Source organism: Quercus lobata, chromosome 8 (assembly GCF_001633185.2).
Source record: "Quercus lobata isolate SW786 chromosome 8, ValleyOak3.0 Primary Assembly, whole genome shotgun sequence".
In the NCBI taxonomy this organism is placed as follows: domain Eukaryota; kingdom Viridiplantae; phylum Streptophyta; class Magnoliopsida; order Fagales; family Fagaceae; genus Quercus; species Quercus lobata.
Window position 1 is genome coordinate 4,218,663 of NC_044911.1, and position 23,525 is coordinate 4,242,187.

At 33.3% G+C, this 23,525-nt stretch overlaps 2 protein-coding genes across 3 annotated transcripts; one reads left to right on the forward strand and one right to left on the reverse strand.

Moving 5' to 3' along the window:
- Positions 1 to 6,063: 6,063 nt before the first annotated feature.
- On the reverse strand, positions 6,064 to 13,074 carry LOC115955576 (glutamic acid-rich protein). 2 transcript variants are annotated; one of them, XM_031073748.1, is made up of 12 exons: positions 12,947 to 13,074; positions 11,182 to 11,817; positions 11,059 to 11,092; positions 10,540 to 10,619; positions 10,282 to 10,341; positions 10,040 to 10,150; positions 9,616 to 9,696; positions 9,412 to 9,498; positions 7,962 to 8,448; positions 7,597 to 7,709; positions 7,037 to 7,067; positions 6,064 to 6,532 (listed from the first exon to the last, which is right to left on the reverse strand). In XM_031073748.1, the coding sequence occupies exons 2-12, from the start codon at positions 11,755 to 11,757 to the stop codon at positions 6,369 to 6,371; spliced, it is 1,824 nt and encodes a 607-aa protein (XP_030929608.1). In that variant the 5' UTR covers positions 11,758 to 11,817; positions 12,947 to 13,074; the 3' UTR covers positions 6,064 to 6,368. The 2 variants fall into 2 exon arrangements, with proteins under 2 accessions (XP_030929608.1, XP_030929607.1); XM_031073747.1 differs by having other exon boundaries at positions 11,182 to 11,842.
- A 6,413-nt stretch (positions 13,075 to 19,487) lies between these two features.
- LOC115955992 (cysteine synthase 2) lies at positions 19,488 to 22,956 on the forward strand. Its single transcript, XM_031074430.1, has 6 exons — positions 19,488 to 19,787; positions 20,004 to 20,078; positions 20,611 to 20,754; positions 21,367 to 21,756; positions 21,833 to 22,068; positions 22,332 to 22,956. The coding sequence occupies exons 1-6, from the start codon at positions 19,584 to 19,586 to the stop codon at positions 22,552 to 22,554; spliced, it is 1,272 nt and encodes a 423-aa protein (XP_030930290.1). The 5' UTR covers positions 19,488 to 19,583; the 3' UTR covers positions 22,555 to 22,956.
- Positions 22,957 to 23,525: the final 569 nt, after the last annotated feature.

Below are 23,525 nucleotides of genomic sequence, written 5' to 3' on the forward strand. Positions count from 1 at the left end.
GGAAACTTATACATTTTTAAAAGGTAGACAAGATAATAAATGATGTTCACTTTAAAAGTTTGACTTTTCAAACAAAACAAACAAAGTGGGACGGAGGGAGTAATAGCTAAAGTAGAGAGAAAATTTAATTGAATTCTAAATTGGAGTCTAATTTTGTGTCACGTGTCATTTAATTTTCAAATTTTTGTATCAAGTGAATTATTAGGTGCAAAAATCAAAAGGTCTAAATTCAATTAGATTTTTTTATTGAATTTTAATTGAAGTTCAATTTTGCGTTATGTGTTCCATCTAATTTGTTAATTTTTGTGGCAAGTGAATTATTGGGAGCAAAAATCGAAGAGTCTAAATCCAATTAGATTTTAAATCATATATGATTGTTTTTAAATATATCCGTGCATATGCACGGAGTTACACACTAGTTATATTAATGCATTACATGAACCACATATATCACAAAATCAATTAATATAAATTATAAATTAAATTAATGACCAGAACCAAAATTGTCAAAAATTATAATCATAATAAACGAGTTAAAGGTATATATAAAATAATAGTTACAAATATATCGGTAGAATACTGAAAATATAATATTCTATCCCAAGGAAATATAAATTAATGCCATAATGTGTCTTAAACAATTTTGGCTAATGACTCAAAATTTTTTTAAGAACTTCTCCTAGAATAGTTTCCAAATGCAAAATGAAATTCATAGTGTATATATATATATATATATATATATTTATATATCTTTTTTTAAGGGGAAAAAAGAAGAAGATATTTATGGTATGGAGAAAAGTAGGTTTTAGTATTTTTTTAACCTTATTTCTTCCATCTTTCAGAGGATTGGCTTCTTCAATGATATTCTTTTAATAACAATTTGTCTGAGTAGTAGATCAGGTTGCATAAAAGACTTCTGATGATTTTTTTTTTTTTTTACAATTTCGAAACCATTAAAATGATAACTTAAACAATTAAAGGAATTTTGTCAAAAACAAAACAGTGATTTAATGCATGAGTTTGAATTATTCTCGTACCTTGGGCATAAAAAAATATGTATTAAACTTAAACCTACCTCGTACCACTAATTGAAGAGGCAATTGGTCTTAGATTTCAAAAGTTTTGAAAGGTATTTTGGTCCCCCCCAATGTGTTTAAGAGGGGTTAGATAAATATTTTGTACTAATAAAATAAGAAAAGTTGATGAATCATCTTAATTTAATAATCTATCTTCGTTATCTAACTTATTAGCATTTCCCTTAGTTTAATAGCATTATCAACCAGTGAGGTTTGTGTCTGGTGGCATTGCTCATTTGCTTAGTGGCCACACCCACAATAACTTGCACGTATGCTACAAGGATAATGCCAAATCTTCCATTTTTAAAATATGCAGGTATGAATGCATATATCTCACCAAACATTTCATTTTTTGCATAATTTGTTTTTTTTTTTTTTTTTGAGATAATATAGACGGAAGACACAGGAGATAGGAAAGGAGGAAGTGGAAAAACAAGACTTACAATACTAGCACTGACAAATGGGGCTTAACCTTTGTAAGTACTAGCGAAGCTTATAAACTGAAGACCCACTCACTCACTAATCTTTGCATCATTTGTTTAAGGTTGTCTATTCCCCTATAAATATTTTGGAAAAATATTTTTTAAATCTTACAGAATGAACCCTATAATATAGTAGAGGCTTCAAATTAAATTCTATAATTTTATAAGTTACAAATTAAATCCTATATTTTATAAGTTACAAATTATATCCCTTTCAATTCAAATTTTGAGCCCTACTATTATAGAAGGAGGGTTTGAATTGATACATAGTTAAAAATACAGGTTTAACTTGTAATGATACTCTAGGATTTAATTTTAAATCCCTCTGCTAAAAGGTTTTATTTTGAAACCCTCATTATATTATAAGATATAAAATGTAATTTTTATATTATTTTTTAAAATGAAAACATATAACATTATTTACATGAATGGAGGTCTCTTATATGAACTTATAATGATTTGATTTTTCAAATAATTTCAATAGAGATGTCTATGATTCAAATTATCCCTCCCCAACTATCAAATTATATAGGCGAAAACACTATTTTGGTCCCTGCATTTTGGGGTCACAATCAATTTGGTCCCTATATTTTGGTAGCGATCAATTTGGTCTCTGTTATTTTTTATTTACAGTCAATTTGGTCCCTACCGTTAATTTTCTGACGGAAAATGTTTATGTGGCAAACGGATTGCCTAGTTGGCACATCAAAGCTTATGTGGCCAACAAAATATTAATAAAAAAATTTTAAATTAATATTTAAAAATGCCACATAAGCATTTGAATGATAAAAAATTCCACGTCAGGGAAAAAAAAAGCTAAAAAAAAAAAAACTTAAAAACACAAAAATTAAATAAATAAAAAATCATCAGAGTCATCAAAGGGCCAAAAAAAAAAAAGAACTATAAAATTAAAATGAATTAACTTAATCTTTAATCTTCAAACAAGAAGAACACGAAATATAAAAAAATCAAATAGGAAGAGCAAAATTTGTAATCTTGAACCCTTTCATCAAAATTTTATATCTCAATACAGAATGTCTATATAAATTATTCCAAAAATAAAATCAAGTTAAACCAAAAATTTCTCTTTCACACAAATATGATTCAACTAAATACATATTCAAACTTGTAAAGCCTGTACATATTCAAATAGAGAAAAGAAGAAAAAAAAAGCCAACATTTGCGATAACCCGCATCTTACTCCCTTGATTCCTTAAACATTCATCTTAGAATTCTTAGCAAATTTAGAAAATCGCAATAGGTGAAAGGGAAACGATAACCCAGATCTAGGCAGAGGAGGCGGAGCTTGGAGTCACTCGTCCATGGCGGATCGACAATCTCGACCATGACAGATGAGGTTGGCTACAAACGTGGATGGTAGTGACACAGCTGTTTGGATCTCAGGTTGACTGATCTGGGCATTGCTGGATATTTACCCACAAAGCTACACGCACTAAGTTTGAGAAAATAGATGTTGGGTTAATTTTAACTCCTATGTTTTTTATTTTTTTAATGTGTTTGATGAATTTTTAAAAAATGTTTTGGTGTTTTTTTTTTTTTTTCCCCTGACATGAAGTTTTTGATCAAACAAATGCTTATGTGGTATTTTTAAATGTTAATTAATTTTTTTTATTAATATTTTATTGGCCACATAAGCTTTAATGTGCCAACTAGGCAATCCGTTTACCACGTAGACATTTTCCGTTAGAAATTTAACGGTAGGAAGCAAATTGACTGCAGATTGAAAATAATAGGGACCAAATTGATTGCTACCAAAATATAAAGACCAAATTAATTGTGCTCCAAAATGTAGGGACCAAAATAGTGTTTTTGCCAATTATATATACATATATATATATATATATATGTATGGATATATATATATATACACACTATTTTTTATACTTCTAGTTGAACTTCAAGAACTACTCAAGAATTTTGATTGTATGACCTCATTCAATCATTCTATAAAATAATAAAAAATGGTAAGAAAGCACTCACCAAGTCTATCATTGGATGATATGGTGTCCGACTTTAGCCTTAAATCATAATCTTGAGTGACTAATTTGTTGATAAGAAACAGAGCCTCTCCACGTTGCAATTAAAGTAGACCCATTGAAAACAAATAGTAACAAAAATACTAAGAGTTTGTTTGGATACTGCTTATTACTGAAAACTGAAAATTGAAAACTAAAAATATTGTAATAAAATAATTTTTAAATGTGTGAATAGTATCGTGGGACCCAGTTTTATAGTTTTTTTTACTAAAAAAAGTACATGCGGGTCCCGTGAATAATGCACGGAACTCACTAAAAACGCTAATGCTAAAAACTTTCAGTTTTCAGTGATATCCAAACGTGTACTAATTAGTCATTAAACACATGAAAATGATATGCAATCCACCACTTATGCCTCTAGTTAGTTTCCTAGGGGTCTTGATTACTAGAGTTTAGATTAGTGCTCCACTGCTTTTTAAGTGGAGGATTTTGACAAATTATCATTGTTTTTTAAGTTAATAAGTTTAAAGTGCAATTATTAAAAAAGTGATAGGAAGATATTTTGTGTTGTCTTGCATATAAAAAGTCAGACGGTCTAGTTTCTTATTGTTGAACTCTTCAAAATGAGAGTAATTTTTAGATACTCTAGGAATATGGTAAATAGTACTCTTTTCTCTTATAATCATGGTTATATTCATTTATTAAATTTACGGTAGAGTCCATCATAAATACAAAAGAATTGATCTCCATTTTACTATATTCCAAAATTACCTCAGAATTTTTCTCAAAATGACGCTACATTCTTCTTGTAATAGGTAATGCATTGATCCTCCGTACAAACATGAAAAGGACTTTGCAACTTTTGACAATTAAAATAGGATTTCTTAACCCCATAAATTGGTGTGATTAGTCAACCATATAACAGAACTTTCCCTAACGTATATGTCCTAGGATGGTCCATGATGTAGTGGTTGTTGCACTCAAAACAATTTAATTGAAAGCAGGCTGAGAAAAGGTGTCAAAGAAAGTTAATGCTTTATTAAAGGTCACATACAATTTTCCTCCCCTTTTTTAAAATTTTAAATTATCTCTGCTCAAGCCTAGTGTTTTTTTTTTTTTTTTTTAAAATTCTTGGTTTTTTAATTTTAAATTATTAGCTTGTGATATATTTTTGTCTCCTAGCTAACACCTCAAGGCCACTCCAATAGAATTATTAGGAAGACTAAACACAACCAGAATTAGTCAGATATTTTAAGAGTCTTTTTTGATGGGTTATATTAAGAGTCTTGGTAACCCATGTTAACAAAAGAATGTTTAACTCAAGGATCGAGTTCAAAATCCTTAGTGCAAATATAGTTCTTGTCATGTTTATTTTGCTTAGAAGAGCACATTTGGATCTTCCTACTCAACCCAAGCCCAAATTAAGTAGAAGCCTAATATAAATTGGAGAACCAGCCCTAACAAAAAAAAAAAAGTGATGCAACAATGTCAAGCTAACTTAGAATCCCAAACAATTCTCTCTCTCTCTCTCTCTCTCATGTTAGTCATCCATCTATCTCGTGTTAAAAATTAATCTAATAAACATGCTATATGAACTATAAATTATGTCAATTTTAACTAAAAATAAAGTGTCCATTTATCTTGTATCTAACATTTTATATAGTGTAATATTATTTAAAATTTTAAATAATATTATAATAGCTACATCTTTAATTGTATATTATATTTAATTCAATCCATGATATAGATCAATTTGTTTGAAATAATGTATAAATCTGTTTTACATGAAGAGGATTTGAATTTTTGGTCGGTTATATGATTCTAAATTCATATGTATCATAATATACTTTTTTTGGCTAGTAGTAAAAATTTACCTAACATACCCCTACCATGATATGATTATCAATAGTACAACAACTTTATAACTAATTTGGATGGAGGGGATTTTACGGCTAGCTCTACTCTACTATACTCTCTCTTTGGGGCCCTTCATCCAAATTGGCCATCAGTTTTCATCATAACGTTTAGCAACAATTTATGCATAGTAAACATTGAGCCACCCGACATTATGATCAATTTGGACCATGAAATATCACCAAACTTTTCAAGTAGAGAACATGAATTCTAGAAACCATTGTTCAATGAGTAATATATTAAACCTCAAGGAGCTGATCACATTGTTAACATTCCTCACAGTAGAGATATTTGTCTCTTGGTGCTTAGCCAACTCTTCAAGTCGAGACAATTCAGTATCCTAACGTGTCAGTGATTGATGGATTTAAAACTTTATATGCAAAGCATCTTGCTCTCAGTGAGACGGGTCACAACACGCACAACAGATCAAATAAACGCTTAGAATTCCACAAGTAGGCTCCCATTGAATCTGCTCATTAGAGAACATTGTTAATGAAAGATTGACACAAGTCTTTACCAAAAAAGGAAAAAAAAAAAAATTGACATAACTTGACAATAATACCATGCTTTGCAAAGCATATGAAGAAACTCCCAAACGGCAGAAAAATAATTATGAAATACGAATGAATATGAACCTCAGTCTCCTGAAAGTCAGTTATATTAGAACAGAAAAGTTCCTAAAATTTGTTAATGTATACAAGCCGGAATCCTACAGCGCAGCTCCAGTACTCTGCTAATCTCTAATAATTACTAGTTTGTTTCGGGCAAATAGAACTAAGAACAATAGATTACAGCCAGCTTTATGCAGTGACAGACTAAATAGTACAGGTTGGCAGGAATTAAGGAAAACATAAGCAGCTATGCTAATTTCCATTTGCAGTCATGTTCAATCTTATTGTTCAGGTTTCCACCTCTTGGCCGGCAGACTGGTTTTCATCTTTCTCGGCATCAGCTTCTCCATCATCTTCATCATCTGCCTCATCAGCCAGTTTAGTAAGCTCTTCCTGGATCATGAGCTTTATGGACGACTTTCTTGGGGCGAGATCCATACTAAACTGCCGAGCTGAAAATTTGTCAAAACTCTGTTAGCCACCAATGCATAAAATTCTAGAAAGTAGCATTCTCAGTTTATAACAGCAAGGTTTTTGTTTGAAAAAGTTTCTACTACTTAAAATGATAGAGGATACTCGATCTTGTGATTAAAAAAAAAAAAACTAATAAAAAAAAGAATCTTGGAGCGTTTGGAAGGAGGAATATTTCCCAGATCTTATACTGTTGAGGATTATTTTTATCGCTCAACTAATGAAAAATCAATGGTTTTTCTGCAACTTACTTCATAACGCAGCAAATGAAAGTTTTTAAGCTTTTGTTTTGTTTTTTGTTTTTTGTTTTTTGTTTTTTGTTTTTTTTTCAGAACACCCATATTTGTTAAGTTTCAACACATGAATAATGCATTGCATGGAGGGCTACAGTTTAAAAGCCAAGGCCACGGATTAATATGATTTAATACTTGAAGATTCAAAAATCATAAAATACAATAGTAAAAATAAAGATGAAAATAACATACCGAGTTGCTTCAGAATATCAGTGAAGGTGGCCTGCAAAATAAAGCAAAATATTTACAGATCCTTCAGTTCAATAGGCAAGACTTAGGAGATCAAGAAATCTAGCATTAGGCAACAGCAACTCATTACAACCTTCTCAGCAATCAAAATGCCAGGTTCCTTCTCTATTCATTCTTACTTTTGCCTCTACTGTATTCAACTATAAATGCACACATGTAATGAAGAGAAACAACATCGAGACAAGAACATACAATCCTGGATAGAAGGGAAAATACATATATGCACATAGAGACATTAATGCATCTATGTGTACATATGTATGCATTCACATTCAATTAATCTTAACCTATAAAACTCATGGGTAGTTCAGGAAGAACATATGACCCATACAAGCAATCGCAATCAGCTTTGAGGCAGGCACTAGAGCAAAGAACCACAACAAAGCACCATTATGACATGTAATTTTTGCAGGGTCAATTGAACACGTCAGCATGATCAATTACTCGAGATCTCTCAAAATTTCCCTAACAACCATTATACAGTACTGGTATCAGCAGCTTACCGTATTAAAGTCAACTTCTTTAAGAATTTCGCATATTGCATCTCTCAACTCATCATCACTTGGCCTGAGTTTCTCCTCTCTGGCCCTGTCCTTTCCTTTAGCAACCTTTTTCCCTAAAAAAACAGCGAAGAGATTCTTATTGTTGCTGATTAGCAGAGAGAATAATATACAAGCTTCTATTCTAGTTCTGTTTAAAGTTCACAATTAGAATTTATCTCTTAGCAAAAATTTAAGCATGTTGAATGACAACAATTTCAAATCCTCATAAAATTGTAGGAAAACCACCATTTTCTCTAAACATTAAAACCAGAAAAATATAAACTATAAGAATACAGGGAGGGGAGGCCAGAGGCCATGATTTATACCAGCTTTCTCCCTGGATGCAGGTTTCGATGGAGTTGAAGCCTTTTCTTTTACTACTTTTTCGTTCTTCTTTTTCCTTGAAAACACCTTTGGACTTGTATCACTGTCATCATCAATCTTGGAGCGTTTGGAAGATGCTCTCTTAGGTGTTCTTCTGGGTGGTGTAATGGATTTCTTTGAAACTGTAATTTTCTTGGGTTTAGCTTTCCCAGCAGATTCCTTCTTTCTAGAAGATGATTTAGAACTTCTTTTGGGTTTCTCCACATCTTCTTCAGAATCATCTTCAGAATCATCTTCTGAATCATTTTTCTCCTCACTTTCGGAAGGCTCAAGCATCTCATCCTCAGATTTTTCTGGAACACCATTTTCATTTTCCTCCTCTTCGTTTTCTTCAGCCTCTTCTTTTTCCTCTTCTTCAGACTCATCTTCCTCCTCAGCTGCACTCTTTTTATCCTCCATTTTCAATGTATCCTCGGTATTTTTTCGGTTCTGGAGAATATGTCAAACCATTTAAAATGGACTAGGAAACGTAGAAGAAGAGAGAAACAGCATAAATAGTATAAAAGTGATCTAAATGGAGGAAGAGAGAGATTGTTCTATAGGTTTTCATGATTCTGCTTCTTTCTGATGCATTGGCTTATCTACTAGTTTAAGTTTAGGCCTTCCATAAGAGGAATTATACCTCTTTTAAAAAAAATAAAATAAAAAAGGAAATACACTCCATTTAATCCACTTTCAATCATGGGTTCATCCATTTGTTAAGATTAGATAGACACATCTCTATTTTACACTACGCCTAGAAATTGGAGTAATTGGAGTTAGGTTCCACAAATGATTAAGAACATATGCAGTTCGTCTAGGCTTCACTTACTCCAGAGATAAGAGTTGCAGTAATTGTATGTATGCAAGATATGCAGACGAAAGGTTAAGGTCCAGCAACAATAATAAAAGCAATACAAATTGCAAAATCAGATCAGAAGCCACAGCATTAGAAACTCTATAAATCTTTTAGGTACCTATTGATCCAAGAAAAATACAAACCCCTACTTACAGACACACCCTGCTCCCACTAAAATCCTATTTCTAGCTGGAAAAGTGTGGCCCCTTACAATGCAATTAATTAGCATTATGTCTCAGGAACACAGTAGGAATTCTTGATCTTGAATAGTGAATCTCAAGTCCGAGTATAATAAAAACCATAACAGATGTGAAGCTAAGTGCAACTTATCAGCTTAGAAAGAATCATGTTTACAGCCAAGGAAAAGTGGAGTTCTCATTTTTCCTCTTACGATATTGATAAATGAATAAAGAATAACCTATCAACCACTTACAAGTACATGATAGAATAGGTCACCTTTCAAATGGTAAGAAATTTCCTAATGAAGAATGTTGATTTACCAATTATACTAACTGCTTTAACTCAAATCAAATTCCAATGTATGAGAATAGTACCTTTACTGAACGTTTTGAAGCAGAACCTCCAGATCTTGATGAACTTCCTTTGACCACCCTCTTGCGTTTTTTGCTGCCCTTACTTGACTGATAATCATAGATAATATTTAAAAATAAAAAAAACGAATGAAGATCTCATAGCAAGAAAGCAATTCTTTGCTAAAATGGAAAATCAATAAAAAATTAACAGACAGATAAACAAACCTTCTCTTTCTCTGCAAGTAGCACAGTAGTCGTAGGGTGAGGAGCCACCAAAAAGTCTATCAGTTTTGCGACAATATCTTCCTGCATGTGCAAAATAAGCTCATTAAAAACAATATCACTTGACATGAGAACCTTCAATAGCATCAAAGCTAGCATCCAAATGCAGGCTGCCAGGTAACACTGATGCATAACAGACTGTCTGATTAGTCTACTTGCACATTCTTTGCTGGCATACAGAGAATGCCAGTTAATGATCTAGAACTTAACCATAAATTAATCAACCATAAAAGAATATCCACCAGCAGATGACTTCCTCAGTTAGTGACAGAATCAACACATGAACTAGGTGTCAAAAAATAGTACAAAGTTATTTAGCCACAAGTACATTCCCAGCTTAATATGCATCAGTAGTAAATCAACAAACCTTCCTTGTAGAAGCCTTGGAAACTGGTATGTCAAGCACATCGCAGATTTCCACTAGTTTCTCCTTATGACACTTGTCAAATTTCTCTTTTATTTTGATCTTTTGCTTTTCCTGTAAGATAAAAAACATTGCAATGATGGAATATTAGTGAGATCAAGTCTGCCATGCTACCACATACCAAACATGATAAACGAAAAATTCAATGCCAAGTCTAGAAAATGGTTACTTGTACAAAATATTACCTCATTGTCATGCCATACAAAACCAGAAAACCGGGATATATTGTTCTTGACCTGAAATGCCTGTAAAAAGAAAAAGTGGATTTTACATAGAATACAGATTTGCATACTGAGTCACTGACTGGTAACATCTGGGATGAATCACAACACCAGAGTCCAATTTATTGGCCTTAATTGCAAATTCATTACCTACTATAAAGGAGGAAAGAAAAGCAAAATGTATAAACAGAAACATACAAAAGTCTTTAGAATATGTATTACCTTCCCCCTCCTTCCAAAGAGAATCGTATGAAGCAGTTTGAAAGTGTCATCAGTCCTTTTTCTTGATAGCTTGAATGCCACTGGAGCAGAAAAAATATTAAGGTTGTTACATCTATTGCTCCATAGATACCACCACACGTACTTTTGGTCCTTAAATATCTCAAATGCTTACCCAGCAAAGACAAGATTTTTATCACTATATAAATCCAGTATTATACAATTATATGTCCTTCCATAAAACTGCTAATTATAGAATTACCACCCCAAAGGTTCTCAGCAAAATTTATAGAATCTAATCAAATATTATCGTCAAGTTATGTTCTCAAGCCCATGACTGCAGGTTCAAAAGTGACCTGAAAAAAAAAAACACTTCTTCTTCCTGTTAAACATGTATCCTCTAGTTATGTTCTCAAGCCCATAACTGGCTTAAAACAAGTATTCAGCTTAAAACTGGGAGGAAAAAAAAACCTTCATACATAATACAATAGAAGCTTAATCATCTCAGGTTAAGAACCATACCATTAGGTATATCTTTCAGTGCAGTACCAGGGCCCTGCAATTTTGAAATTAAACTGTGAAAAAAATTCAGATGAAAGCTAGAATTAAAAGTTTATAGAATCAAAAGCAAATTATAATGAACACCTTTTCAATATGGAATTCCTTGACAACTTCTTTTTCAATTGATGCCACCAGTCTTTCAACTGATTTCCTCTCACGCACAGGGCGGTCAATAGCAGGAGTCCTTGGCTCTAGCTCCTTCTCCTTCTTCTCTTTAACTTCCCTTGTCTTCTCTTTTACTTTTTCTGCATTCTTCCCTCTCGCTCGCTTCTTTGACCCCTTACCTGCCTTACCAGCTGCCTTCTTTTCATCCTGGCCTTCTTCCTTCTCAGTCACATCCCCCTTTTCCTCCACTTCATCTTTGGCTTCACCCTTTTCTTCAATCACCTCTTTTTCATTTGGACTAGTATCTTCTTCCATTGCTTCCGCTTTTGGTTCCTCTGCTTTCCCATTTCCATTTTCCTCTTTGCTTTCCTTTTCTTCATCCATTTTTCCAGCCTCAGCTTTCTCATCTTTCTCATCATCTTTATCTTCTTCCATGTCTTTTACTCCGTTTTGCACCTCTTTCTTCTCAGTCACAGCTTCACCATTTTTCTCTGGCAAGCTAGTACCATTTTCCGTGGCCTCTGCAGCTTCACTCACTGTATTCTCCTCACCCATAATCAACTTAAGTCAAAGCAAATGCTCCAGCAGCAACTGCCTTTTCCCCTCCTGACAGAACTAGTAAAGCGAAGACAACAAAATTCTGCAATTATATAAAGGTTCCCAATCAGATAAACTTCACTTCCAGAGAGCATAGGTGTTAATTGAACACTATCAGTTAGTAGCACTACCCTAAATTTTGATTTCAGGAAAACGGTTTTTCAGATTATATTGATACAACACTTTCCATTACTGACTCCCTCAAGTTGTGGCACAATCTTGGAACAAAGATACTGTCATGTTGGTCACATATAAAGCAGTGCACAACATGTAGAATCGATAATCACTTAAATGGCTAAGGTTGCAGGAAATTGACTTGCAAGTTTCCATTTTCCATACATGATAAAGTTTTGCAAGCTTCTCAAATAAATAAATAAATAAATAAAATTAATGCAAAAAAAGAAAAAGAAATCTTTATTGGGGAAAAAAAAACTCCATAATTAAAGAGATTAAAAAGTTAACCTAAATTGGAGTTTGGAAAAACCATAAAAATTGAAAAGCAATAAATGGAGATGAACTACACTGGAGCAAACATCTGAACTACATCAACAACATTCCAAAGAAAAATAAGAGTAAAATTAAGTGTAATTATAGATAGCTTAACACACTGAAAACCCTAACAAGATCTTAAAAAGCCAGAAACTTGAATACACCCATCAAAAAGAGAGAGAGAGAAAAAAAAAACCCATAGTATTGACAAGTAACACAATCAAAATTGACAATTCAAAAGCCAAAACACACTTACACTAACAAAAAATTTCGAATCTTTGACTTGTATGCAGCTTTAAGAAATGCAAAAACCGAGCTAAACAAAGCCCCACAAAACCACAATTTAGCTAAGCTCTCATTCCCACTCAGTCCCTAACTACCCCAGAATAATAAACACCCAAAATTCAAACAACAGAATCTCTCAGCGTTTCCCACATTTTCTCGGGAAACAAACAGAGACCCAACATCGAATTCACAACTAAAACAGTAAAAAAACAGCACAACAAGTCGAAAAGTTCAAAGCTTTGTAACTTACCCAATTTCAAAACCCTAAGATTTGCACCACAAAATCCATACCAGATCAAAACAAAAAAATTAAAAAAAAAAAAAAACAATTGTACAAATTGATTGCAAAATTAGGGAATTGGAAGAAACTTACAGAGATTTTTGGGGTTTTTTTTTTTTTTGCTTCAAAAAACAGAGTCTCTCTCTCGCTCTGTGACTTTGGACTCTCTCTGTGTGCAGAGTCAGTGTGTGTACTTTTGAGTTTTTGGGAACAAATATTTTGGCTTTGGGGCTCTTTCTTTCTCTCTTTCTCTAAAAGTTGGGGGGTATTTTGGGGATTTCACAGAAGTTCGGATTTCAAGCCCGGATTTTAAAGTGCTGTTAAAAAGGTGCCACGTTGGACGTGGGTGTCAGGAGTGGGGTGAAAGTTTTGAAATCCTGGAATTTAACGGACGGCTGTGATTTGAATTTGGTATCCAACGGCTGGTATTGCAAGAAATTCGCAGCATCTTGTGTTGGTGGGACCTACCTTTGTGGGGTCATGGTGGGCCCCAGTGAGAGTCTGGTTACTTTTTACTACTTTTTAAATTGGGTGTTACTTGTTTGATAGGATCGCCACTGGGTGAGAGAGCACGCAGGAAAATATATATATATATATATTAAAATTTTTTTGGAACAAATGGTATTGATTTTGGGGAGATTCTAGCCTTTTGCCCTTAATTTTTAAAAAATTTAGCAATATGCCCCTGTTTCGAAACTATATAGGGATATGCCCCTGTTTTGATACTCGATTAACTTAAAATCGAGTTTCAAATAAATACTCGATTCATAGAAAATTGAGTTACGCCGAATAAAACTAAAAAAAAAAAAAGCATGGAACTCGATTTTAAAGAAGTCGAGTTCCAAAACGTCACTATAGGGCTTAAAAACGCCACTATAGGGCCCCTTGAACCTGGTATGGGGACTTATAAAAATTTTTTGCAGGAAAACGCCGCTATAGGGCCCTAAAACGTCACTATAGGGCTTAAAAAACGCCACTATAGGGCTCCCAGAACAGAGCGATTACACTTACAAAAATTTTTTGCAGGAAAACGCCGCTATAGGACTTTAAAACGTCACTAAAGGGCTTAAAAACGCCACTATAAGGCACCCTGAATATGGGCCAATCACACTTTTAAACAAATTTGCAGCAAAACGCTGCTATAGGACTTTAAAACGTCACTATAGGGATTAAAAACGCGACTATAGGGCTCCCTGAATATGGGGTGATTACACTTATAAAATTTTTTTTCGCATGGAACTCGATTTCCTGAAACTCGAGTTCCATACAATTTTTTTTTTTTTTTTTTTAAGGTTTGATCGGGCATAACTCGATTTTCTACAAATCGAGTATTTAATTGAACTCGATTTTAGGATAATCGAGTATCAAAACAGGGGCACGCTCCCATATAGTTTGCAAACAAGGGCATATTGCCAATTTTTTTAAAAATTAAGGGTAAAGGGCCAGAATCTCCTTGATTTTTGCAATAGCTCATTGACTTTAAAATATATATATATTTATATATTTTTTTTGGGTTGAATTAGCTCATTACTTGACTGGATAGGATGTTGACACACGACAATTTTTAGATATATAACAGCATCCAATGGAGTTTAGTAAAATTGAACCCAAGCCAAACTCTTCCAACAAATAAAGGCTTTTGATATGGGGTATTCTTTTTACATTCTTAGAAATATTGAAAAACTTTCTAATATTTTAATTTTTTTTTTTTTTTGATTCTCTAATATTTTAATGTTTGTTTGCAAATCACACAATAAAATCCAGCTCTAACTCCACTTTTGTAACAATGTAAATTTCCTTCCTCGATTATTGGAGAGTATTCATATTATCATGCCAGTAAAAAATTACATTTTTTAAAATTATATTTGGACGAATTTAGCCAGATCCTTCTTAATCCTAATCATTTTTTAACAAATAAGGATAAATCTTAAAAAACATCGGGACCGTTTGGTATGGTTATTTGAGCAATATTTTTCAGTTTTTAAATAATATTACACGTATTTTTATACATTTTTTTACCCATATATATTTCTAATAAATACAAACAACATTACTAGCCCTCTCAACAAAAAAAAAAAAAACAAAAACAAAAAAAAGCGTTACTAGAGATGTTACCAAACACCCCATTGTCTTTATCTCTTTACCCCCTGCTAGGTAGGGAAAAGACAGCTTTTTAGATATCTTCATCAACAACGTTACTATTCGGATTATCAAAAATTCAGATCTTCACATTAGAATTTGGTCGTGGAAAAGGAGTTCACGAGGAACATGGATTTCAACAAATTTGTCTTCATGTACTGCGTGGCTCTTTTAACTTTTAAGTACAAATGTACAATACGAAATTTACATAAGTATATATAAAACAAAATTTTAAATCCACTTCCTGAATTACTTGCTCTTTGTTATCTTTGTAGCTTTGCCCTTCAATTTTTATGTTACTTCTTAGAGTTTGTGCTATCTAATTCATTGATTAGATCCAGTGTACCGGGTGCAATTCATCTATTTTCCTTCACAAATTTTTTTTTCTGTTTACTATTTTAACTTTAACTTTTTATTTTATTTTTTTAACTTTTTAAAAACATTTTTTAATCAATGATTAAGATTGAAAGTTGTTTTTTGCAACTATCAATATCAACTATTATAATAATTACATCAGTGCAATACCACCTAATCTCAACCCCTAATTCATAGAACCACCACCAAAAAAAAAAAAAAAAATTTGAGTCATGCATATATTTACGAAAGTCACAATGAATTTTATCCCAAACCTGTCGGTGCTATTCTTTTTATTATCACACTTACATGGTTCTTAACCTTTTGCTTACAAATTGGTATTCTCATGGTATCCGCATACCATATGGACCATCTCCAAACTGAGTTATGTTTACAAATCTAACGATAAACCTGAGTTATGTATACAGATTTAAGGATATTTTGGGAAATATAAATAATTCCAATGAAATTCTTAGGAATAAACTAAACATAATAATCTCATAATCTTGGGAGTTTTATTAGATACTCAATCAAACTAAAATAGTAATAATTATATTCTTAGACATCCAAATTCTAAGGTAGATTCTCTCATACTAAACACCCTTAAATATTTCTGTTAAAAACATTAAGAACTGTTAATTGATTTATAAAACTCTTAGCAAAAAATAATATTAATTGGCTCAAGTGTAAGTATGAATATAGTGATACTAGGAACCTCGATAGTTTTTTTTTAAAGGTAATTCTACATTTTAGTTTTCTTTTGTGCCAAAAAAAATATGTCTATAGTATACTTTCTAAAAATTTATTTAATCTATTTTAAAATGAGTGGTTAGATTTTATCACGCCATCATTTTTTTTTTTTATGCAAAGTTTAGAAATATATATTACTAAGTTAGAAACTATTACTTGAAACTCTCTAAAAAAAAAAAAAAAAAAAAAAGTTAGAAACTATTACCTGCATAAATTTTACCAGATAAATACTCCAGCCAAACACTATCATCTACAATGCTTTCAGCATAAGTGGCTACTAAAAAAGAGGAACTTGGTGTAGTTGATTACCATATATTCCAAGTCATGATCACAAATGATTGCATTTCATTTTCATCCATGTCCATCCTTCTCAGAATGACTTCAACAAGCTGGCTAAAATATTCATCTGCTTATCTCATGGGGTCCAATGTGGAGGTTGAGCATTAGACTCTCAATATGTAATACATTTAACCCCAGTTATAAATTGAAAAGAGAGTCTTCCTTGGAATTAATGGCCTGCGTTTCTATATCAAATTTTTTTTTGAAATGATACCACATTATTGTTTCCAAACTTTCGGAGGTCCGCCAAAGGTAGATAGAACAGATGGAAATTAATATGGTCTATGGAGGGGGAATCTTATGAATGGGATAAATTCCAAGGGGGAAAGTAAAGACAATATATCAGACTATAGGAAAAGATTTTGATAAAATTGATGTAAAAATTTGCATGAACAAAAGAGAGACACGTAAAGGAAAAAAAAAAGGTCAATAAAGGTCACCAATTCAGGAAAATTAATTAGTAACTCAGTCTTGGAATGGGATAAGATAACAGTATTTTATGGAAACCTATAAAAAATAGATAGTAAAAATAATAGTTGTATGATCATAGAGAACATAATTTGAAGATCCTAAGAAAGTACGACACTGACAGGGAAGAAATTATGAATATAGTAAACATGAGGAAATTGAGAAAGCCGTCACCGTTTAGAAGATAGAACACATAATTAAGAAAGAAGATTTGATAGAAAAGACGTTAAGAAAAGATTTAAAAAAACAAAACTCATCAAACACTTGGTTCAAATTTAACTCCCCTAAACTAAAAAAATGAACCAATGTACCATATAAACTGTTAGGAATAAGCAAATAGTTTCTTATCGTCCAATTTTTTGTTAAGAATCATCAAGAAAAAAAAAAAAAAACTTTTATATAAATCCTAGAATTTCAATTACGTTATTTATGTCTTATATTATTTCAAAATCATTTTCATTTGTCTTGAAGGGGCAAAATTTAGCGCAATGGACTTTCACCACATTGGGCCTGATGGACCTGAGCCCATGGACCGGCAACAGTAGAGCCCAGTGGCCTAGAGCAGTTCCATATTCTTGTCGCACACGTAGGGTCTTCAAGGAAATCAGAAACCTAGTGCAAAGAGCATTCCGAAAGATACGCGCGTTAATCCCCTCTACAAGGAAATGTCTTATTCGTCACGTTTGGGATTACTCAAGAGGATTCCTATAAGGAAAGGATTTCCATATCAAGGAGGAGAGGTCAACTTACTACTATAAAAGTCTCAATACCCTGGCAAATTAAGGTACGCATAATTTACCCTCTCTAACACTCTAGAGTTGAGAACAATTCTAATTTGACCGTCGGAGGGTATTTGGCCGACACCACACCAGTGCCCTCGGCGAGATCACTTATTTCTTCTTGCAGGTTGTTAGCTTGAGCAAGCGTGAATCGTGTAGCTCATTGGTGATTTTACGGCATCATCATGTCTTAATATCTTTTGAGGCTAAAGCATAAAAAAAAAAAAAAAAAATAAATTAGTCTCTGCGCATGTGTATAAGCGCATGCTCAAAGGTTTTTTATTTATTTATTTTGGTAAAAGTTAATAATTTGCATTGATTATAATTTGAAATTATTATCTTTTCCAATCACAAAAATACCTAGGAGTGTGATAAGTGTTATGCGTTTGTAGGTGAAATAATTTACTCATCACTCTCGTAGGTATTTTTGTGATTGGAAAATGTAGTAATTCTAAATTATAATTGATACAAATTATTAATCTTTACCAAAAAAAGAAAAGAAAAAGAGCTTTTGAACACGCGCGTGCGTAGGGGCTAGTATTAATTGAAATACATTCCATTTCTCTCTTTCAAGCATCTCATGCAGACCTTGGTAGATTTAAGCACGAATTGGTCATCATTTTTACTTCACTCACTATTGATTGTCTTGGCCAATGATTCATCTCTTGAACCAGCCTTGCCTCTATCTTTCTCTTGATTTGAAATTTCACGGTATTGTCAATGTGCTTGTTTTGTTATTGCCACCACTTATAGAGCACTCACCATTGCTAAGGATGGCGGTGGTTCTCAATCTCCTTGTGTCTCCAAGGATGAGCCCTTTTGCGTATGCACCACTACAGATATCGTGATTATGCTATGTTAACAACCACATTAGTCTTCCTTTATCTTTGAACACCACTAATCATAATTGCAGTTTGGTGTCCACATTGGGGATTGTATTGATTTGATTTTTTGGGTTTTGTTAACAATGGATTTGAAATGTATATGATGGGTTTGCTAGGGAATTTATTTGTGTTTGTGAGTAGTAGATTTATAAACCATCTATTCGGTTCTTGTGTTTGTATAAATGTGTAGAGGTTCTTGTGTTTGTATAAATGTGTAGATTTGTAAATAATACTAATTGGAGAGAGAGAGAGAGAGAGAGAGAGAGCAAAAATGGTGGATTTATAAACCATCTATTCGGTTCTTGTGTTTGTATAAATGTGTAGATTTGTAAATAATACTAATTGGGGAGAGAGAGAGAGAGAGAGAGAGAGAGAGAGATGTGATTAATTTTTAAAAGAACATGATTAGTTTGTTTAACTAGGATATACTTGGTATCTTACGTGCTATATTTTTTGTTTTGACATAATTAAATTTAGTTAAAAATTTATAAATTTAACAAAAATTGGTAAGAGTAGAGAGGCTATTTGCTTATTTTTAATAGTTCATAAGGGACATTGGTCGAATTTATAATTTAGAAGGATACTTGAAAAATTTTCAAGAAAAATGCAACTAACCTCCTTTTACTTTTATAATTTGGGGTAATAACATTCTCATTTTTTAAAATTTGGGGGAATGACACTTAATTTGTGCAACGATCACAATAAAGAGGTCCATAGATTCAGCCCATCCAGCTTCTGACATCCATTTATTTGTCTGGTAATCTTACAATGGAAAAGTTAACTGATGGTGCATATTAGTTTAAAAATTATTTTATGAAATATTTTATAAAAAAATAATAAAGTAAAGTTTTTTTTTTTAATACAAAATAGTGTAAAAACTTTTATAAGATGATGATTGACACAATCACGTGTTAACATGACCTATCTTAATAAATTTCCAGTCCTTCTAGGACACTTCAATCGGTGCACTAATCTTAAAAGGTTTTTGGTCCGAGGCCTTGGGTTCGAACTGCTGCAATGGCGCCTGTGAGAACCACAGGCGCTATTGTCGCTGCTGCTGCTATATCCCTGGCGGTGCTTTCCTACTTGTTCAGCTCCAAAAAACCCAACTTGGCCCTCTTAAAGAAGAATAAGAAGAAGCCCAGAAATGGGCTTATTGATGCCATTGGAAACACTCCCTTGATTCGCATCAACAGCCTCTCTGATGCCACTGGCTGCGAGGTTAATAAAAAGCAATCCACTTTTTCAATTTTCCTTTCATTTTATCATCTGGGTTTTCTTTAGTTTTCGTTTTTAATAAGTTTTTTTTTTTTTTTTTGGTGTCCAGTTCATTTAATTTTCATTTTGAGAGAAGTTTCAACTTTCATGCCAAAGATTAGTTTCTTCTTTCTTCCTTGGATGATGTTTCTGTTTTGTTCTGTTTGTGGGGTTGTTCAGATTCTTGGGAAGTGTGAGTTTTTGAATCCTGGAGGGAGTGTGAAAGATAGAGTTGCGGTCAAAATAATTGAAGAGGTAAATATCTGTTATCTAAACTTCTTTATTTGGTGTTGTTGGAATGATTTAGGGGGAAAAAAAGGAAGAAATTTTAATGTTGGTGTTTTATTTATCTTTGTTTGGGTATTCAAGAAGTTGTAGTAATCTGAGATCAATACAAATATCTGACTTAGTTGAGAATTTTCTGAAAACTGAATTTTACCAAACCATCAAGCACAAATTTCAGTACTCTTAGCAGCTATTTTGAAGAATTGGTAATAGTAAGAATTGGCAATCATAGGAATCTTATAATGTTATTTGTATGCTTGTTTTTTTTATGCTACCTTAATTGGTTCAAGCGGTACATTGCTTTGTAAAGGATGGAATAATGCTAAATATGAATGAAACATCTCTAAAATAATAAATGGCTAGTGATATGAATGCCTTGGTGAATAGTAAAGAAAGTAATGCCAATTATTTTGAAAATTAATGTTTGGTATAGAATGCTGTGTTTGTTGATCATTGGTGTTGGTCTTATTTTGTATGCATTCTAATTTGTGACTCTATGCAGGCTTTAGAATCTGGGAAGCTAGCTCAAGGTGGAATTGTTACTGAGGGGAGTGCAGGAAGCACTGCTATCAGCCTTGCTACAGTTGCTCCTGCCTATGGATGCAAATGCCATGTGGTTATCCCCGATGACGCTGCTATTGAGAAGGTATATATGGAAAGTATTCCTAATGAGCAGTGTTCTGTGTTTCTGCTACGACCTTCAAGGTTTACATTATTGACTTGTTAGGGAACTTATGCATCACGAACCATTTGATAGCAGCAGGACATATTTGGGTATACTTCATTCTTGAAATATATAAAGTTCCTTAAACAATGATGATTATGTCTTGCTTCCAGTTCTTTTCCTAGCCTCATGAACTAGAATATCCACACTGATCTTGCTATATGCAATTTAGTGGTTAGATAAGGCTTGAAGCAAAATAAACCAAGCTTTCTCTTCTTATTTCTTTTTTCTAGGCAGATTATTGTGGCCATTTTTTTCACATAATTTTTTCATAGGTAGCAATCCAGTGGTTGTAGGTCAGTAGATGTCTGAATTGTGAATAATTTTTAGATTTCATAAAAAATGTTAGCACGGTGAGGGAAGCTGTAAGATATGAATGGATGCATGGCTAAATACTCTAATATGATATAGATTCTCCAACCCCCCCCCCCCCCCAAAAAAAAAATCCCTCTCCTTCTCTCTTATCTTTCTTTTGCTCCACTTTTATGTACTGCAATGTACTTAACTTTTCTACTCTTTGCAAATTTGTCTCAGTCTCAAATAATTGAATCCCTTGGAGCTACTGTTGAGAGGGTAAGACCTGTCTCAATTACACACAGGGACCACTTTGTCAATATTGCACGCAGAAGGGCACTAGAAGCAAATGAGGCAGCATCAAAGCATAGAAAAGCTGACCAAATGAATGGTGAATACCTGGAGCAAACCATTGATTACACAACTGGTGGAGAGAAACAAAGTTCGGCTCTACCACATAATTGCAAAGGTGGCTTCTTTGCTGATCAGTTTGAAAATCTAGCAAACTTCCGAGCCCACTATGAGGGTACTGGGCCTGAGATTTGGGATCAGACTGGAGGTAGTTTAGATGCATTTGTAGCGGCTGCAGGCACTGGAGGGACAGTGGCTGGTGTTTCCAGGTTTCTCCAGGTTAATTTCTTTCCCTCCATTTGTTTAAACGTTCATATTGAAGTAGTCAATGAGTCCCTTAGTGTATGTTCAACAGGAAAAAAATCCAAACATTAAGTGCTTCTTGATAGATCCTCCCGGTTCTGGTTTATTCAATAAGGTTACAAGAGGGGTGATGTACACTAGAGAGGAGGCTGAAGGACAAAGACTTAAGAATCCATTTGACACAATAACTGAAGGAATTGGAATCAACAGGTTAACACAGAATTTCATGAGGGCAAAACTTGATGGAGCTTTCAGAGGCACAGATTTGGAAGCTGTTGAAATGTCTAGGTAAGTGTATGCTTTTGTTTTTTTAAAGTGATATATTTTGCTGAGAGGTTGAGAAATGGAACTAATGGGAAAAAGTTGTTCCAACTCGATGAGTTTGTTGTACTGCTGATTCTACAGTACTGTGGACGCTTTCCCCTTTTTGATTTACCATTAATATTTTTCCGATGATGAAACATAAAAAAATTCATTCTTTCACCCATTTTCCTTGATTATTACACAATTAATTTATGTGTTTTCATGCTAAGCTGCTTGAACTTTATCAGGTTTCTTTTGAAGAATGATGGGCTCTTTCTTGGAAGTTCATCAGCCATGAATTGTGTTGGAGCCGTTAGGGTGGCACAATCCATTGGCCCTGGTCACACTATTGTGACTATTCTTTGTGACAGTGGGATGAGGCATCTGAGTAAGTTTTGCAATGCTGAATATCTGTCTCAGCATGGATTGACACCCAAGGCTACTGGATTAGAGTTTCTGGGTATCAGATGAGTTTGTGTGACCTAGAGCTGATGTTTCTTGTCACTTCCATCCAAAAAGTTTTGAGCAGGCCTATGCAGCTACATTTCTTCAGCAAAGTTTTGTATTAAATTATGGCAATTATATCAGTGTTTATCTCCCTTAGAACGTGCCATCTTAGTTTTTTATAGATAACATATTGAAGCAGGATTAGGCAGTAGGCACATCTCCATTAGGGTAGTGTTAGTTTTTTGCTTTATTCTCTTACAGTAACACTATAGCAAGAGGCACATCTCTGCTTGTTCTACGGACAATTTTTGGTTCATTCTTTTTCGGACATCATATGTATTTTCTTTCAGAGCTGTATACAGGGATGATTGATTTCATTTTTTCATGATAAATGGAATGAGTTAATATAGATATAGTGGTTATTATGATCAATTGTGGGGCAATACTGTATATGTCTTTTCCTACCCAACTTCACATCAACGATTAAAAACACAGTATCAGGTGGAAATAAATCTGCCAGACTAGGTTCTAGCTTACCAGAAGGATATATACATTGTATAATGTATACTAATCTAGCTTGGCTTTGCCTTTTTATGTCTAATTTTTGAGCTATTGAAGTCTTTTAAAATCAACTCTGTTCTTGATTCACAACCTCTGAGCCATTGTGAATCAGGAAATCTTCTGACATCAAATAAGTAGTTATGCCTGTTGACATGCCTAAAACACTTGGGACATGCAATAATGTGAATCTATTGCATGATTAACAGGTCCCACTCTCCTATTATTCGTAAAATGTAAATTATATTGAAAGGACAAAAGGACACAATGCTTTGCTTGTCTAAATGAGCATACCATTCCAAATTTACAAGCCAACTAAACAGTATAGGAGCTCTGTAAGCACTCAATTGCATCACAGTTAAGCTTCAGGAGGCCTTCCAGAGGCCACTTTTACAACACAACTTGCCTTTCATAGATGATCAATAGAAGTCTGCCCT